The sequence below is a fragment of the Rhodamnia argentea genome, chromosome 3 (genome assembly GCF_020921035.1).
Source record: "Rhodamnia argentea isolate NSW1041297 chromosome 3, ASM2092103v1, whole genome shotgun sequence".
Classification (NCBI taxonomy): Eukaryota; Viridiplantae; Streptophyta; class Magnoliopsida; order Myrtales; family Myrtaceae; genus Rhodamnia; species Rhodamnia argentea.
Window position 1 is genome coordinate 33628303 of NC_063152.1, and position 18318 is coordinate 33646620.

Consider the following 18318-nt stretch of genomic DNA (forward strand, 5'->3'; position numbering starts at 1 on the left):
CATATTTCGCTTCGGTACTTTTTCCCAACATCAATTGATCCTCAAATTCCTTCACCTAGCTAAACAGATTCGACAGAATTAAGAAATTTCAACTAACGGTAAATGAAGAATGTATCACGCAAAAAGTTAGCAGGGGAGTTGCCCGACGAATGCAAAGCTCTCCATGTCATCAAATAATCAATTCTCTATTCGATGTTCGATACAATAAGTTCTAAGGGGACGGCACGATCATACCCTAACTATATAATCAAGTGAATAGGATAGCGAAAATAGAACTACCAAAAACTTATATGACTCTCAACATGCCTATCATCTAGAAACTGGATCAAGATCCTGCATCAAGCTCTACACCTGCAAAACAAAGAAAGGAGTAAAGCAATGTTTCAGTGGTCAAGAGCAATGTTTTAGAGGCAAAGAAAGGCTCGTATGCAGTCTTGACTTTTGAAATTGACGAGGTAAGTTCCATGCAAAGCTTGATCTGATGGACAGCGGAATGACTCTGCTTTTTGAATGAAATGATGATGCAAATGCAGGATGTCCAGGACTGTGGTAGTGCAAAGGATGGAATTCCTCTTTTCTGTTTAGACGGAGAAAGATATTATTGACGTCATCGCGTTCACAACTAGTGATTCTAAAAATTGGTTTCGAAGTGAAATAAATCAATGTTGCTTGCATAGCAAGGGAAACAGAAATTCACCTTGTATCATCAGCCAAAGATGTGTCTGACATTCTTCTTTTTAATTCTTTTGCTTTTGGTAAACTGCTGATTCTGATGATACTTCCACAGCACTTCTAATCCCAACTCGGTTTTGCCGTCAAAAGAGCAGCTTAATTGCAGCCAGGCACAAGACCAAGAGAGTTCGACCATTATGATGGCATCTTTCCTGAAATCAGATCACGGCAGTTAATCATCAGCCAAATGTAGATGAAGCTCCGCCAAGTCTCGAAGAAGTAAATCAAAGGAAGAAAACCATTGAATCTGGATGATCTTATTACCCTGTGCATTCCTTTTGATCTACAAATACTAATAGAAGACTGGACTGAACAAGCTAAATGAAAAGAGGAAACCAATCTTATCTGGAGCCGCTAAAATAACCCGAAAATGGGGGAGAAGCAATCTAAGCTTCTTTCAAACTGGCTACCTCTAACACTAACCATTCATAACAATCAGCAGATGAGGAATCACTCAAAGTACATGTCTGATGAGCAAATATGATAACGACACAACATGACCATGGACATGTCTTAACGCAAAATCGAATCAAGTTCAGAATTTTACGAACATAAAACCAGCAACAGGATAGATAATGGAGCAGCATTATAAACGTCGGAATTCGAAAGCCAAATTGAATCATCATTCAACAACCAGAAACAGCTCAAACTCACCACGCCCGAAGAAATGGCCAAGTAACCAGTGGAAGAGCTCGTGCTTGTCGAAGCTGGTGTTGGCGTTGCTGTCTCCGGCGGTGGCGATCCAGATTTTGAGGCAGGCCTCCCATTCCCACCAGCATCACTTCCATTCGGCGCAAGCGCATATGCCGGCGTCCCATCAGGCTTGAACAACCCGTAATTCCTCTCTGAAGCCGGCCCAGGCTTCAAGTTCTCATTGAACAGGGCAAACACATAGACGTTCAAATCTCCACTTGGCCTCAACGGCGTCCCATTCTTCTGCGCCATGATCTTCATCAGATTCCCATTATACTTCCTGGCATTCTCCGGGGTCGCGCCGACCTCATTCGCATCGCCTTTTGATGGCCACCCGGTCTCCGATATGTGCAACGTCAGGTTCCGAAACCCCAGTGAGGCCAGGGCCGAGTGAACTGCATCAATCTGGGCGAACAGCATGTTGTCGTAATGCAGCCCTGTCGACGGATCGACCACGCCGGGGTTCGACTCAAAGAGCACGAAATTGAGCGGGACCTGCCGAGGGTTGGCCTTGTAGGCGAAGAACGGGTAGGCGTTAATCAGGAACGGTGAGCCCGCCCTAGCCTGGAACTTCAGGATCTCCGTCAGGGGCGCGGCGAGGTCCCGCCGGAATGCCCCGGAGGACGGCGGGTACGAGGTCTCGAGGACGGCGAGCGAGTGAGGCGTCGTGACCGTGACCTGGTCGTCGAGGCCGAGCTTGGCGAGAGCGCCCTGGAGGCTCTGCATCGCCGGTAGGAGGTTGGCCGTGAGGGAGGTGTCGTTGAAGGTCAGCACCTCGTTCCCGACGGTGATGCAGGTGATCTTCGTGGAAGGGAGGTAGGCCTGGACGTTGGACTTGAGCCAGGTGAGGGCCTGGTTCGGGTCACGGATCCGGGTCAAGTAGTCGTTGCCGAGGCCGATGGTGAACTCCACGCCAGTGCCGGCGAAGGCGCGGAGGACGCGGGGGTCGGCGTCGTAGAGCTTGAGGCGGGTGGCTCCAACGGACTTAACGAGGGGGATGACGTCGTCCGGCGAGGGGAGGTTGTTGGCGATTTGGCCGTAGTTGATTCCGATGGAGGACGACGACGCGACCGGCGTCGGTACGAAGGTGAACCCTGCTCAGAGAACAGAGAGAAAACGGCAGAATTATAACAGATCGACAAAAAAAATGGAAGCAGTATCAAGAGAATGTCTCGTTTTTCCAGGAAACCGCATTTTCCCGAGAAAGCGGGAGAACCAGCGAGACGCCATTCTGAAGAGCTCAATCAAAGCAGAAGCCGGGAGCGAGCTCATTGGGTACCTGAAATGAGAATCAGCAGCATGAAATAGGGAAGGCACCGATCTGACGCCATGAGAACCAGCGCCGCGAGAAAATGCAGGAGCCTTCCTTATGCGAAAACAATGCCGAGTAGGGGAGGAGCAGTGCGACTCTCTCTGAGTTTGAGTGGAGCGGAGTGGAGTGGAGTGGAGAGAGTGGTTGGGAGGACTCGACTCGCCGCGCCGCGCCTCGCCTCGCTTTGCCAACTGAAGTAACTCAGTGGGTCACTGTCACTGTCAGAAGGCGGCGGCGAACACGCAAGCTGCGGGAAACAAACAAGACGGGAGTGAGTCGAGTGACGATAGGGGGCTGGTGGTGGGTGGGCCTTCTCGAGCTGGCTCGACAGAGATGGAGTGTGCAACCGGCGAGGAATGGCGGAAAGCAGTACACTCTCTGTGGAGCTAACAGTCCATATAAAATGAGCTGTAAAAGGTTGGAGGTGATCGCTGTGCCTCCACAGTGTTTGGCTGCGTGCCAAAATGTATCAGCCGTTGAAGATAATTATCATAATAATAAACTTGACAAACAGAAAATATAATTGAATCTTAAAATTTATAAAAAAAAAATATAATTAAGTCTTAAAGTTTATTAAATTAGTTCAATCGAATCCTTCCGCCAACCCCATTTAATTTGACCAAAAAAAATGCTGTTGCGACTTTTTTCTGACTAAAGTAACATCGTTTTGGCCTAAATTTATTTTTAATACGAATTATATTTAAAAAAATAAATTAAATTACAATAGATAAATCAATTAAAAAGAGAGAGGGAAGCCCTCGTCGCCACCGCCCTCAACCATCATCGAGAAGGGCAGGCGAGGGTGGGGGATGGCTGATGACTACGGCCCTTGCCCGGACTTGTTCGAGGGCTTCGCCCGTAGTGTTGACGACAACACAAAATTTTTTATTTTTTAACATAAATTCGATATGAAATTTCTACGGTCGTTGGCGGCGGGCGACAAGGAAAATAAGTGAGAGAGAGAGAGAGAGAGAGAGAGAGAGAGAGAGAACGTAAGGCGAGAGAGAGTGAGCGATGGGAAGAATTTTTATTTTTATTTCTGAAACAAAATTAAGAAATTTTTTCATCTCATTTCCAAACAATCTCGAAAATTTAAAAATAAAATAAAATCATTTTATCAAATAGATTTCTAACAGAATGATTAGAAATCTTGATTTATTAAAGCCTCGCCCCGAAAGGGAATCGAATGCGATCTTTTGACTCTCTCCTCTTTTTTTTTCAGACCCAGCGAAAAATGTATAGCTTTTGACGTTGGTTTGTTCTTTGTTTTCTTTTCCGGGCGGTGGGGCCCAAAGGTAGGTTGCTTCTTTGTGACTCCTGTCACATGGTAGCCGTTCCCAATGACGAGGGTGGTGGGGTAGGAGTGGGGGGGTTTGCTTGAGTTGGGGGCAGCGTAAGTTACAAGCTTCGATCGATTGGGTTTTGTTTGGGTCCCCACCGCGCCTTGATTTTTCCCCCTTTCCAATCGAAAAGCATTTTTCGTTGTCGGAGAGAATAGGAAGTTAATTAGGAACGACAGAGAGTAGCTGAGGCTAACGGGTCTCTCATGCAAAGCGACAAAAAAAAATTGAAAAAGAAAGATCGATTGTTTTGCGAGAATCCTTCCGTTGGGGTTCGATTGATTCCCCCTGGATCGTCTGATTGGAGAGAGTTGGATCTCGGCCGTTCAGTTTGGGTTGGTTTTCTTTGGGGGTGGGTGTGTGTGTGGGGCTGGGGGAATGGGGGTTGGTTGGGTTGTAATGCAATGCAGTACGAATAAATGGGGATCTCTAAAAGTTTGTCGGCTTGGGCGGTACCGCCTGGCTATGATGCACACTATTCAAGGTAAGGTACTGAAATTTTTATCAATTATGTGAGTCGTCCATAGAAGAGGACTCCAGAGAGAAGATGCTTTGAACTGTCTTTGCCTAAAAGATAAAATGCATCATTATAGAATTGCTCGGATCAGGCTTTGTTACAGCTCCAACTAATCTAATGGCCAATTTAGACATAATTCCTGATCCGATCCCAGTCATCACAGTTTCCATCGCACGTGCAATGGCACTAGTCCATGAAGGGAAACAACCATCTTGGGGGAAACAAGAGCATATACAGAAAGATAAGAAACCACACTTTTTACTCACATTAGGGATCCGCAATAGTTCTATTGACGCACAGACATTTCCCTCTAGATCTTTTCCTCTTCGTTTCAACAGAACTAGCGGGCATCTTTACTTGCTTTATCTTATTTCCTTTCCAGCCAAATAAGAAGTAGTAAGTACTGGCCTCTGTCAGATATGCACTGTTTTTTCATGCATAGCTTCTTACATCACTGTCGGTCAGGCCAACACACCCTGCAAACGCCGACCTCGCGCATCAAAGTCTCCAGGTTAAAAGCCTTAACATACACATGTTAGCAGCGCTTGAAGAACGAGCGCCTATTACCCCGGTTACTCAAGGAGTGGCAATGTTTTCCTTGGCAAGGGGAGCAACTTCTTCCCCTTCAACACCGGGTTCACTGCCAGCAGCCTCAAGGCTCAGAACCATATTTTCCCAGAGTCTTGCCGGTTCCTGCACCCAGAGAGAGACAAAGGAAATCCTCATTTTCTCGGGCCCCCAATGAAACTATGTGAAAATTAGAGTACAACTCGAGATCAGGGTGATTCACTGATTCATCTGTTCATGGACAAAGTTGTGTCTCGGTGATGCAATTTTGGACTCACCTTCCACGAAAGGTCTTGAGCCATGCAGTTTTTGATCATCTCTTTCAGGGCAGCTGTGCCATAAGTTGCGAGTGCTCTCTTGACTGTTCTTGCCACAGCAACCACATCAGCTGGATCGACAGCTTCACACTGTACAATAGCCCGTGTTAATTAGTGTGTGACTAGACCATCGGTCACATGGAGAATAAAAGTATAGAAGTGGATTCTCTCTTCCCCTTGACAATGTTGGAGTTACTCACATCGAGACTGAAACCTCCCATTTGGAACCCCGTAAACCCTTCTTTAACAGTGTCCACAAGTCCACCAGTTGATGCGACAATTGGCACCTGGTTTGAGATTTATTTCAACGAGGTATCAACTTCAAGGGCATAATCAGAAAATTTTTACCAAATCGCTAGTCATGTAGGTTAAATTTGGTTTGCTTGGGCATTACAGAGCTTCGAGATTTACCGTTCCATATCTCATGGCTTGCAGCTGTATGAGACCACAAGGTTCAAATCTGCTGGGAAGCAACATGAAATCAGCCCCAGCAATGATCATATGGGCCAGAGGCACATTGAATTTGGCCACTCCCCTAGCGTTGCTTGGGTATTTGATCTCCAGCTCCTCGAGCTGCCTTTCCATAGTCTTTTTCCCGGTTCCCTGAGAGTGAAAATATTTCACTGTAAGTATCAGCTTTCTGCGTTCTTTAGAAGAGCATTAAACTAGACCCGTTTTATAGTAAAAGGAAAAAAAAGGAAAAAAATACCGTGTGTTCGTGCTTTATAGTAAACTTACTTACCAGTACAACAACTTGAACATTCTCCCCGATGAATTTCGGGATTGCTGCCGCTAAGATATCAGATCCCTTCTGCTCTTCCAGTCTACCAATGAAACCAATCAGAGGGATGTTTCTGTCGACAGGCAAACCGACAGCTGCTTGAAGAGCTTCCTTCAATAGAGGCTTTGCATCCGTAACCTATACATGACATTTGTTAGACATCTGATTGTGTCAACTACGTCTTTCAAAACTAATACACCGTTCTCGTTATGAAACTTTACTGTTGTCTCGTCATAGTGGATATCTATGTACTTGTCAGTCGCTGGATTCCATTCTTGAACATCCATGCCATTGACAATGCCAGTGATGCCAGTTCTCCGGATGATGTTATCTAGTTCCACACCCTTTGCAACACCAGAAACAAGTTCCTCTGCGTAGTACGGACTCACAGTTAAGACCCTGTGTGATTCTAGAATTCCAGCCTTCATCCAGTTGATTTTCCTTCCCTTCACAGGCTTGAGCTGCCTGCATAATAAACCAACAGATTCGGCAGAAAGATGACATTAAGGGTACAGTACTAGAATATTCTTGCAAAATGGAAGGTTGCGTTAGACCCAGACGACATACCCATCAATGAAGTCAAAAGAACTCTTATATTCATTAGGTAGATTGAGAAGGGAGAAATCGGCAAAGGCATGTCTTCCCTGGTACGCAATGTTGTGGATACAGAATGCTACCTGGAATCATGTTTATCTACTCAGCTGCATGTCCGGACCATCTAATAAAATATGTGTCATAAACAATGTATTATAGAAGAAAACTTACCTTGGCATTTTTGTAAAGCCCTCGAGATTGGTACATTGTTTTGAGGTAGCATGGAAGAAGAGCAGTATGCCAGTCATTGGCCATGAAGACAACATCTTCACCTGCGTGACACACCAATAAAATTTACCTTTCGATCAGTATTAGAACTGAAAAGTGACCTTTGACAAAACAATGAGAGAAAACATTCCTACCATATGGTCCTGCAAAATTTTTGCTGTTGTTCAAATTCAGAACCCGAGGTGCCTCTAGAGCAGCCTGCAAGCAATACAAAGGTATATTACAAAAAGGAAAACAGAACACAATTTAATCAACTGACATTGAGATGTTACTTCAGACATCTATCAAATTACGAGGCAATTTCATCTTTTCTACAGTGAATGGTCTGGATTAAGCAACCTTTTTCCAGGGTAAAGCATGGGAAAAAAAGGACTTCTCAAGTTATCACAACTTTACTGCTCAAAGAAAGGTTATCACAACCTTATGTCTTAATTAGGTTTACTTTCCTAAAAAGAGACTGCAACAGATTTAACTAAGCTCTAACACTCACTATGGTTTACACAATTCCAATTCCAACTTATAGGCAAGAGCCATCTGTCATTCAATTCGGAAGGAAAATACTTGAGCACACCAAAATCAGCAAGAATCATATCTTCTAAATATGCCAATAGTACGGCTAAAAACTTGTCCATAGTATATCACATGCAAAAAAATTAAAACTCACCTGGCACAACAAGCTAAAGCGAAGTTGGTTATCCTTGTAATCTAGCCCTGCCCGTGGCCCATATACTTTAGAGCCTGTCTTGCCCCATACCTTCGATGTTAACAAATCAAACAGTCAGGGGGAGAAATTTACTTCATCACATAATTCTGTAAGAGTAGCTTTGCAGACAAGCACGAGAGAATAAACCGGCAGGATGATCTGCACCTTCTCAAGAAACATTGGGTGATCAACAAATACACGATCAACTCCACGTTTGTAGCAGTGGAAGAAGCGAACAGTTTCAATTCTGTCTCCAACTTTTATCTGCACAGGAAGACTTGTCTGTGAGCAAATATTTCCTTAGCTCAACCTCTGTAGAATTATGAAGAAATAAATTAGTATATGTGCACTCCTTCACAATGACACAAAGAAACCACTAACCTCAACTAAAACACCAGTGTCCCACCCATCTTTGTATTGATCATAGCGAGGAGAAACAGTCATGACTCGATGCCCTCTGGCCTATAGAAAATAATGCAAACATTGGTCATACACACTTCAGCGGAGGCAAGACTACTTGAACACTCACTGTCGGAAGTGGTGTTTATAACTGCAAATCAAGAAGGAAACATGAAGAAGACATGCAAAGGAAGACGACCAACTTACTGCCATTGCCGGTGGCAAACCACCAAGAACATCACCAAGTCCTCCAGTTTTGCTCCAAGGAGCCACCTCAGCTCCCACAAAAACCAAGTTCATCCCCTTCTTGCAAACAATTTTTCCAGCCAAACTGTCATTCTTAGCCTTGCTAAGTTCTCTCTCAACTTTCTCCTTGGTTGCTTTTGCATGAGATCTGAGAGCATCCAGCTTGTTCACAGATCTTAATCCGTTGTGGGTGATTGACGCATTCCTCAGGCTTATCTGTGCCAAGTTCGCTTTAGCTTCTGCTCCCGAGTTCCCATGGCAGTTCACCAGTGAGCTTCGTGATACAAAGTGTGCAGCAGCAATGGTTGCCATTACGATTGCTTTTGCTTTGAAATCTACAATACGAGATAGGGAAATGAACAGATTCTTCAACTCTTCAATGGATGACTCGCTAAACTGAGAAGGAACTTTTGCTTCTATTCAGGAAAAAATTCTCTTTCTCAACTTTTTCAAGTTAAGAGCTCCATACAGTCATCGCACGATTCAGAGTCGGTTCAAAATTAGTACAAAGAAAACTACTGCAAAATCAAAGAGCTACCCTGTATGCCGTCATCAGTACAAACAAATGGCCGCTTAACTAATTGCTTGTTGAATTTTGGGTGCACAAGACCTCAACCTCTGCTAGAACCACATGAGATTCTCAGGTAATTATGGCTTTGTTAGTAAAAGCAATGTTCATTTATTTACTACTATAGTCCTAGCAACTCCAGAATTCCGGGATATAGACGAATACAACTCTGAACTGAAATTCCCAACACACACCAACATCTCCCGTGAAAGATGACAAGCTAATTGCAGATTTAGACTACGAATGTTAGTAAATTATGCAGTAGGGACGTACGGAACGATCTCCATCCACCATCTAAATAAGATCGTGATCTAGTGTCTCGCGAAACATCTCCCCGCACGAACGGTCTAAAGAGTTCAATTGTTGAAGCTAATCTTCCTCTCCTCCCATTCGATCCGAAGGGAGCAATAAGGAAATCGGAAGACTATCGAACCAAAATGAACGTAGGAGAAATGGGAAAAACAAGAAGACGTCGACTACTCCAGCGAAGAAGAAGAATCAACGCAAACAGATTCGGACCTCAGGGAACTAGGTGATCAGTCGATCGCTAATTCAGAAGTCCGAGACGAGTGATCAAACAGAGACTGGAGGCTCGAACTGCAAGGTTTTTCCGGAACTAATGCTCCTAAGACACTGAAACTCAAACGCACTACTCCTTATAATCCAGAAATCCAGCCTCAGGTGCTGAGAATAGCGCAGAAAACTCGCTCCACAGCTCACCGTGATCAACGGCATCATTACACGCGCAGCTGACAGAAGCATAGAAATATCTTCAACGGACACCGTCGAAGATCGAGCTAACGACTCTCACTTGCTTCGAGAGAGAGAGAGAAAGAGAGAGAGAGCCTTACGAGTTGGAATCGGAAGAGAGATGCCGAGGCGGTTGGGAGACTCCCTCGGTCGAGCGGAGCAGAGAGGACCAGTGGATTGCTCGGCTGCGACTCGCGATCAGCTTCAGGGAAACTCGGTCACTGAGTCGCTTCGCTGGGGGTGGAGGAGCGCCGGTATATGTAGAGGCCGAACCCACGTGACAGCGCGCGTGGACGTGGCGCGAGATGAGTGGCCGTTGATCGTCCCCTTCCCTAGGCGCCTCGGGATTTGCTTCGCGCCTTTTTGTGCTAATCACGTGCGCTGCAATCATTTTTAAGATGGACTCTATTATTGAAATAGATGGATTCTATCTTATATATATATATATATATATATATATATATATATATATTCGCATACTGATATTATCAATCAAAAGTGCATGTAATAAGTATTCAAATCTAATGTCCTCAAAACAAGGCATTGCCTCTCTACCGAGACAATTCAAATGCTCGAATTCGATGAAAATACGTTAAATCCGAACACTTCATTAGTAGTCATTCGAACGAGATGCCTTAACAATAGTTTGTGTAAATGACGGTTCAAAAATTATACAATAACTAAAAGAATGAGAAATTGAAAGTAAAATTCACTGTAAAATTTTAAGACATTACTTAAAATTTTAGGGAAAATCTTTAAAATATGGGTTTAAGAACCAAGGGGGGTAGAACCATGCTAATACGGTCGCGCAACTTGAGGCCCCCGATGGAGTTGACCCGCCGAAGATCTGTTCCTTGACAGAGAGAGAGAGATCAAGTGGCTGCAAAGCGACATGGCGTTCTCCCAATTTTAGCGGCCCATATTGCAAGGCCGATTGGGGGAAGTGGGGCCCGCTCGGTCGGCATGCGATCCAGCACCGAAACGGCTTTGTCCGCGAGCGACGGTCGCCGTCGTTCGAGATTTTCATGTTGAAATTAGACGGACGGTGGTGGAGAGCCCAGGGTGACCGCCGTCGTTTTCATCAGACGTTGTTCCTTAGCTGGAGTTAAAATATTGAGATTTTTGCAGGGATTTTTCATGATTGGACGTCAGTGCTCTTTTTTTTTTTTTCCTGTCAAAGACGTCAGTGGTCTGGTAGTAAATTACTCGCATCTTTTGCCCGAGGATAACGACAATCCACACATTCTGGCCTCATGTACAATATAATTTCAATTTTTTTTAAATTTATTTAATTTAATCCCTGAAATTTTTTGTGTATATATATATTCAATTTTATCTCTGAATTATATAAAAAAATATTTAATATTTTTCTTTCATTAATAACGTAACATGATTATTCAAAAAATTCGTTAGTCACTTCTGTAATTTCTTATGGGTGTGAGCGTCTTTTTATTTTTTTTTTCTGTTTCCCCACATCCACACATTGTCATGCGACAGCAACAATCTTAGTCTCACCGAACTCTGGGACCCCCATGGGACACCATTTGTGTGGTCAGAGGGCATGCATCTGGGGCCCACTAGGGAGATATTTTGTTGTCCATTTTCGAATGGGCCCCCAACTTCCTTTTGCTCGACACAAAAATTTCCCATCCTGCGCTTGTTAACCCCGAATCTGAATCGACGGCGGTCGTCGCGCGAGATCCTTCATTCCGATCGCCGCCTTTCGGTTTCCGCGCGTTCTGAAGCCGTCGTGCTATGTCCGCGGAGAAACAAAGGGGGCTCTGATGCTGGTACACAGGACAACGGAGCGTCGAGCGAAGCATATCGAAGTGTAGCGGCACGAGCAAATCAAAACCCTCCTAAAACCTGGCCGAGGGCCGAGATGGCGACAGAATGGCCTATGGGCCGGTGATGGCGACTAGCCCGTAGGCAGAAAGAGAGGAGGAAAGAAAAATAAAGGAAGAACTTATAGAAAAATGTCAATATTGTCGAATATCTAATTTCGATCCTATCAATAGTGGAAGAAAGTAATGGGAATTCGCACAACACAAAAATTTACGTGGTTCGTAAAGGGAGATGTTTCGCCTATAGAGAGATGAGATACGTTACACTAATAACGTAGAAAAATGTCTGCCTACTCTTTCTCGCACCCTCTCTATCTTTAAAGACATGTTTCGCTCTAAATTTATATAGCGAAACCCTACATGGCACAAATTACAAAATTGTCCACATAACCTAAAATATTTAATTTTCCCATATAAATCCTTCTATGATCGAACATAAAATGCCTCTAGCGGCTCGAGGGCGTTGCCCCCACAACCCCCACCGGGGCGGCCCCCCCGGACCCCCGCTCGATCACTAGGGAGCGAGACCCCGTCTTGTCCCGGTTGTCGGAGGGTCTTTCGGAACCGTCTCATAATCTCTTGGATAGCAGAATACAAGACATCAATCTTAACAATTATCGGCATTGGTCGTACCACGTAGAGCTATTGACATCTATGTCGCCGATTTTCACATTGACCGAATTGGTACCATTGTTAAAAGACTTTAGACTAAATTGGCCAAATTAAAATGTTTAAGATTGAATTTGATATCAATGCAATAGGTGTATGACTTTTTTTATTTTTTTTGTTTATGAAGAGTGGGGCCCCTATGGCCATATTCGGAGCTATGAAGACCTCTCCTCCAAGAGCAGATGCGCACACAACGCTCGCCAAATATCTGGATACCCGTGGACGACTTGTTAGATCAATGGTTTAAGAAAATCTCGTGCTCGAACACCATAACAGGCCAAAAGCATCTTAAGGACAACAATCGTGGATCACATAATCTACATCTAGAAAACTTGAAGACAAGGACTGGTTTTTTCCAAGCCTCGCGACAGAATGTCTGAGGCACACAGGGTAAGGCGCGCGTCGATGCCATCTTCCGCCCTTTGAATTTGGTCGGGGACACGGACCGATGAGAATCCATCCAATGCACTTGATGTTTCTCAGGCATTCCGACTTTGCAAGATCGGATGGCCAATGACGAAGGCGAGGATGGCCGGACCTTCGTTTCGGGAAATGTTAGAAGAGTGTCTCGATATATCTGCGCTAAGGCTTTTTGAATACCCCAAGCCGCGCTGAACAAGATTAGTGTTACATATATCTTTATAAGATGGAATTGTTTGCCTAATTAAAGATGTGCCCAAAAGGGTTCTTCACTTTCCGGTCTAATAAAGGATACATAAGTCAATTAGGGGCCAAAATTCCGTGTGAGAAACCTAATCAAAGCCTCTCCAATTTCGGCTTGAACACACAACACGACACGACACAGCATTAGGAAAGCAATTGGAAACTCCACTAAATAAAAAAAAATTGAAAACAGACCGCTATGCTAATCCAACCTCTCGCTTTGTTGAATGAATAATTAGAACTCAAAATTCAATTTCTAATTTATCTCCAATACAACAAATATCCAATTAAGATAATTAACTTCTTCAATATTGTCTCTCGGATTTCTTCATTTTGATTGTATCGACCTCTCAATAAGACGAATTATTCATGTACAGTAAGAACTCATAGTCTAACCCCTCTCTTTCCCTTTCGCTTTCCCCCAATTAAGCACCGCCTAACCAATTGATTAATCCGCTAAAAACACAATGCGAGAAAAAAATACGAATTGCTTGGATGCAAATGGATCGTTCTCTCGCCGGGCTGCTCGATCCCAACTCGATCCCAACAATTGCTCAAGCTCAATTCGATTCTTGCTCGAGTACGATATGAACCCCATCGAGTTGTTGGACTTGACCCAAAATAACCATAATCATCATATCGAGCTATACAATCCAAAATCAAGTTTAAGCTCAAACTATGAGTTCGAGTTCCGATTCGATTCAGACCAGACCACACCTTCTCTGCTTCTCATAATCAAGCCGCAGCTCAGGACCATAACTGATCACTCTTCCTTCAATGATCGAGCAGCTTCAGTCGCACATCCCTGGCCTCCCACTCCGACCAAACAGTCAGGATCTTCATGTGGCCAACGTCGGCCCGCAACCAGACCTCCCGTGGACCCCAAAAAAACACCAAATTCCCAACCGACAACATCACCAACCAAAGGAAAAGCGAGAAACAGAATCTCAACACTCGTTCCCGAAACAAAGAATCATCCACGTTACAATCACGAGACAGATGACCCGGAAAAAAAAAAAAAAAAAGCTGCGACATTTCACGCTCTTGGAAGTTGACATCACAACCGTCAATCGAAAATTCAAAAAGCCGAGCGCAAGACGATGATCCCAAAATGACAGAGGCCGTCGCATCCCGGAGAGGGAAGGGGGGGAAAAAATTCGAAACAGCTCCTCTTTTGGAATCACGTCTTACGAACAATGGGGTTCCTTGATAACTCAAACGTTGTTTGAAAAATGGAAGAAGATGATAGGATTTGCGAAGGGGGTAGTTTTTATCTGTGTGCAGTCACCAGAGTCTCGATGAACCTCAAGCCGTCGAATCTCGGGGCGAACAGCTTGTCCTCCTCCGAAGACGAGCTCGACCCCATCACCAGCTTCTTCTCGTGCGAATACGAAGAGCATCCCTAACAAAATGAGATCAGAAAGGTTCAGCGAGGAGAAGGAAAAATTCGCAGCAGAGAAAGAAGAACAGTAGACAAGCAGTTTCAAACGGGAAAATGTCAGAGATAAGCGGAAAAATTACGAATTTTGCCCGACCTCCCTCTCGGAGATCGATGCACAAAACAAAAGGGTCCAGGCACGGGCAATGAATAGAGAACAAATCAAGAACCGCCTTCGATTCGCACCGCTTCAAGGTGGGGAAGACATAGAAACACAGAGATTCAATCGAATGACAGCAACAGAAATAACAAGAACGAAAACAAAATCACGCACGAAGAAGCAGGGAAAAAAAAAAAAAGAGCAAAACAACGCATCTCCAAATTGAATTGACGCTTAGCGCGGCGGAAATGCAAATGCGGCAGATTAAGCCTCCATAACCAAATCAACAAAACCCGGAAGGAAATCGAAACCCGAACTCACCCCATTCGGACGAGAACAGAGGGAGCGGCTCCGATCTGCCGGGGCGGAGGTGATCGCCGCCGTCGACGCCGCCAGCACGGACGCCACCAAGGTGCACGAAGCCTTCATTGCGCTCGCCATCTCTCCCACAGAAAGAGAGAGGACCGCAGGTCTTAAAAGATGGACCAAACCCGACGAGCGCCGCCGGATCCGACCCGAAGCTTGTCTTCCCTTCTCCTCCTCCTCCTATATTCTGCGATGGGGGTTCTTTGTAACCGTCGTGGCTGAAATACGTATATATTCTCGTGGCCGCAGATCGACCCGGATTCGGGGGTCCTGATTTAGCGGGAATTAAATGTGGGTTTGGGTTCCGGGTATCCTCCTGCAACTTGCCCCGCTTCCGAGGGGAGGAAAAGCGCGCTATTACGCAAACCGCCACGCGGGCGAGTGGCGGGTTGGCGGAATTTCAAAGCTACGACCAAACCCTCGGACGGTTTTACGCCCGATGAAAACGAAATGCCATCAATCAATTTTTCAACTTGTCGCAGCTTCCGACCAAAAAAAAAAAAAAACTTGTCGCAGCTTTTTTTTTTTTTACAGAGGCAGTATTTTTATGTTTAGGGTGTGTTTGTTTTAGTGAAAATATTTTATGAGAATTATTCTCACCCGTTTGATTTGTCGAAAATAACAAGTCAACTTAAAATGCTTTTCGGTCAAGGAAAATACTCATGCATAAAATTAAGAAACTTTCACAATCTGAAGAGGTGAAAACACTTTCCAAAATTGCTTCTCTCAAATTTTTTAATATTTCATTATTATTTCATTTTTTACATTTTAAAATTTTATTATATTTCCTTCTTCTTTTTATTTATATTTTTTCTTTCCCTCGATCTGTGACCAGCCACAAGTGTTGGCCTGCGGGGCTCGACCTCACCGATGAGCTCGAGCCTTGCTAGATCTCGACGAGTCTCGGCCTTGAGCTCACCGGGCGAGCGACGAGGTAGAAGAAAAAAAGGAAAAAAAATATTTGAAAATTTAAAAAAAAAATTCTAAGATAAAGTTATGAGAATGAAAACATTTTCCAATTGAGAATCAAATACTAGAAAATGTTTTCGGTCATATGTCACCAAACAAAGAAAAACGAACCATTTTCTTGAAAAATAATTTTTCGAAAATCGTCTTTCTTTTTCGTGGCACTATTAATTATGATGATGCGCGGCAACTTGCCTTATCTATTTTCGATAATATTGGGCCTAAAAGTTATTTCCCCGCTTGCTTACAATTCGAAAAGTTTACTTTTAATTCTTAGAATAATGCCGGCCTAGGCGAGCTCAAGTGATCATATACAGGAGAGGTGGAGCCGAAAAATCATTTGCTCGTACGTGAATTCTTAGCAATCTTCCTCGTGCATTTTATCCCTTGATTGCATGAGGCTAAGTTGAGTAGGTGGACCGCTTTTTACTAAAACGGATAAATTGAAAAGCATTTTCTTGAAGATGAAATGAATGAACGAAAAATATTTCATCATTCGTGAAAATGTTTAACGGAAATTTTTTTCATTGAAAATTATTTCGAAACGATGTAGTTTATCGTTTTTAGAAAAAGTAACAAATTTTTGCGAGGAAAAACGGAGCTGAAAAAGCAGAATATTAATTTCAAAAAAAATAATCCTCGGGCGGTGGCAAATAATCAGCAGTAGTAATACGGAATCCGCGATTGCACGAGTACGATTTATGGGATCTATTAGGATGGACGGTGACGATATAGCAAGCTCACGTGATCCCGATGCATGTTAAAACCCACTACCCGGTCGACGGTGATTGGTCTGGCTACGTTTTAGATCTGGACGGCCGAGGGAAGTGGTGGTCCCACCGGAAGCCGGGGTTGGTATGTTGATAAGGGAGAGGATGTGAGGGCGACGTATGGTCAATGATGGGGGCTAGGGCGGGGAAGACCTCCTCTTCACGTGAGAGAAGAAGAATTTCCTGTTTGATCATCCTTCCCCGAGCAAGAGTCAGAAACATATCTATTTGAATTCACCTATAGGCTATTCGAAATCTTAGTTAAAGACTGAATTTATTATTTCATGTTTACCCTTCATAAAAAAAAAAATACCAATCGAAGCAAAAGGTTTTTTCAAATAACGAGGAGTTGGGTCAACTATTCAGTCAAATAATATCACAATTTAATTTTTTTCAATAAATTTATATGTGTATTTGTAAATAATAATAATAATAAAAAACCCACGAATAAAAAACAAAAGGAGGGACTCATTTCCTTTTACTTAGACCCGAGAGTTTTTGATATGACCCGTTTATAAAATATTTGGACTTGAGTTAAAGTCTTTAAAATGTTTCGTCCGAACTACGAGACGTAAAATTCGAGAATATTCTCTGGAATGAAGGGAAGAAGAAAAATTATTTTTTTTCTTTAGTTAGGAAGTCGATGATGAGAAAGATAAACTTCACGTCATATTTAAATAGCTACCGCCGAATTGCGAATGACGTTTGATTTGAGTTTAGCCGTTGGTGTCATAAATAGAGTCGACATATTAGGTGGGCCCCGAGCTTTAGGATCTATTTTATATCTTTGTCCGACTCTGCCCGTTAAAAAGGAAGGGAAGGGAAAATTCAAATTCGTCTCTGACGACCCCTCCCACTTGGCCACTACACCCGAGGAACCTCGCATGAGGCTTTAGGCGTGACAAACCCGAGTGGGAGCGAGCATTATCATGATACGCATGATCCTCCCATTTTCTCTCTCAACTTCAAAATCATCTCTCTTTCTTCTTAGCACTCCTCTTTTATCCCCGCTCTAACTGGATAACCATCACCCAATAACGTTATTAATATCACCCATCTCATAGCCGCATGAACATGTGTTGAGCAATCCGTAACACCCCCACTAATTGTTCTGAAACCCTAGTTCTTCCCCCCCCTTTCCCTCTCTCATAATTACTCCTTTTTGGCCTCTCTCATACTCTCTACCCTCTCACCGGGGGACTTTGCCGGCACCTCTCACTTCCGCCGAGTTGTCGTTAACGTTTGGAAGACGACCATCCCGGCGGCAGGGAATTCGTCAGCCAAGCACCTCCGGCACTTGAGCCCCGATGAGCTCTAGGGCCTTGGCCACCCTTCTCCACTCATCGTGGCTCTGCGCAAGCGGTCGCCACCGACACGATCCCGGGTTAGAAAACCCGCACCGCCGACACTTCGTAACCCTAGAAATTTCATGTCGATGGTCTTAGATTGACCCGATGCATTCATAGCTCGCGTAGCCGAACCCTTCCTCGGGAGTTACGTGTATCGTCGAGTAACGACCGCCGTCGATTCTGTTCGATTGGTCGAAACGAATTTGAGTTGCTATTGAAGCACCTTCCCTCCATTTGGAACTATGGGATGTACACCAAAATAAGGACTCAATTTCGGTTTGGGCAGTTAGGATTTCAAAGTTGGGGTTCAATTCGGGATTTAGGGTTTATGTTTGGGCAAATTAAGCTTGAACAATGTCGTTTGTTCTCCACAATCTTGAGTCGGCCTCCCGTGAGTCACGTTGTC

General features: G+C 44.1%; 2 protein-coding genes across 4 annotated transcripts; both read right to left on the reverse strand.

Moving 5' to 3' along the window:
• Nucleotides 1–164: 164 nt before the first annotated feature.
• On the reverse strand, nucleotides 165–2864 carry LOC115748048 (glucan endo-1,3-beta-glucosidase 11-like). Of its 2 annotated transcripts, none has more exons than XM_048276226.1 (4): nucleotides 2705–2864; nucleotides 1387–2519; nucleotides 728–884; nucleotides 165–351 (listed from the first exon to the last, which is right to left on the reverse strand). In XM_048276226.1, exons 1-3 carry the CDS (start codon nucleotides 2754–2756, stop codon nucleotides 816–818), a joined length of 1254 nt encoding a protein of 417 aa, XP_048132183.1. In that variant the 5' UTR covers nucleotides 2757–2864; the 3' UTR covers nucleotides 165–351; nucleotides 728–815. The 2 variants fall into 2 exon arrangements, with proteins under 2 accessions (XP_048132183.1, XP_048132182.1); XM_048276225.1 differs by having other exon boundaries at nucleotides 698–884.
• A 1972-nt stretch (nucleotides 2865–4836) lies between these two features.
• Nucleotides 4837–10001, reverse strand: LOC115748047 (granule-bound starch synthase 1, chloroplastic/amyloplastic). Of its 2 annotated transcripts, none has more exons than XM_030684416.2 (14): nucleotides 9849–10001; nucleotides 8391–8764; nucleotides 8166–8246; nucleotides 7950–8048; nucleotides 7746–7835; nucleotides 7216–7279; nucleotides 7025–7125; nucleotides 6827–6936; nucleotides 6481–6724; nucleotides 6221–6397; nucleotides 5890–6081; nucleotides 5679–5765; nucleotides 5440–5568; nucleotides 4837–5287 (listed from the first exon to the last, which is right to left on the reverse strand). In XM_030684416.2, the coding sequence occupies exons 2-14, from the start codon at nucleotides 8739–8741 to the stop codon at nucleotides 5171–5173; spliced, it is 1842 nt and encodes a 613-aa protein (XP_030540276.1). In that variant the 5' UTR covers nucleotides 8742–8764; nucleotides 9849–10001; the 3' UTR covers nucleotides 4837–5170. The 2 variants fall into 2 exon arrangements, with proteins under 2 accessions (XP_030540276.1, XP_048132206.1); XM_048276249.1 differs by lacking the exon at nucleotides 9849–10001 and adding an exon at nucleotides 9517–9701.
• Nucleotides 10002–18318: the final 8317 nt, after the last annotated feature.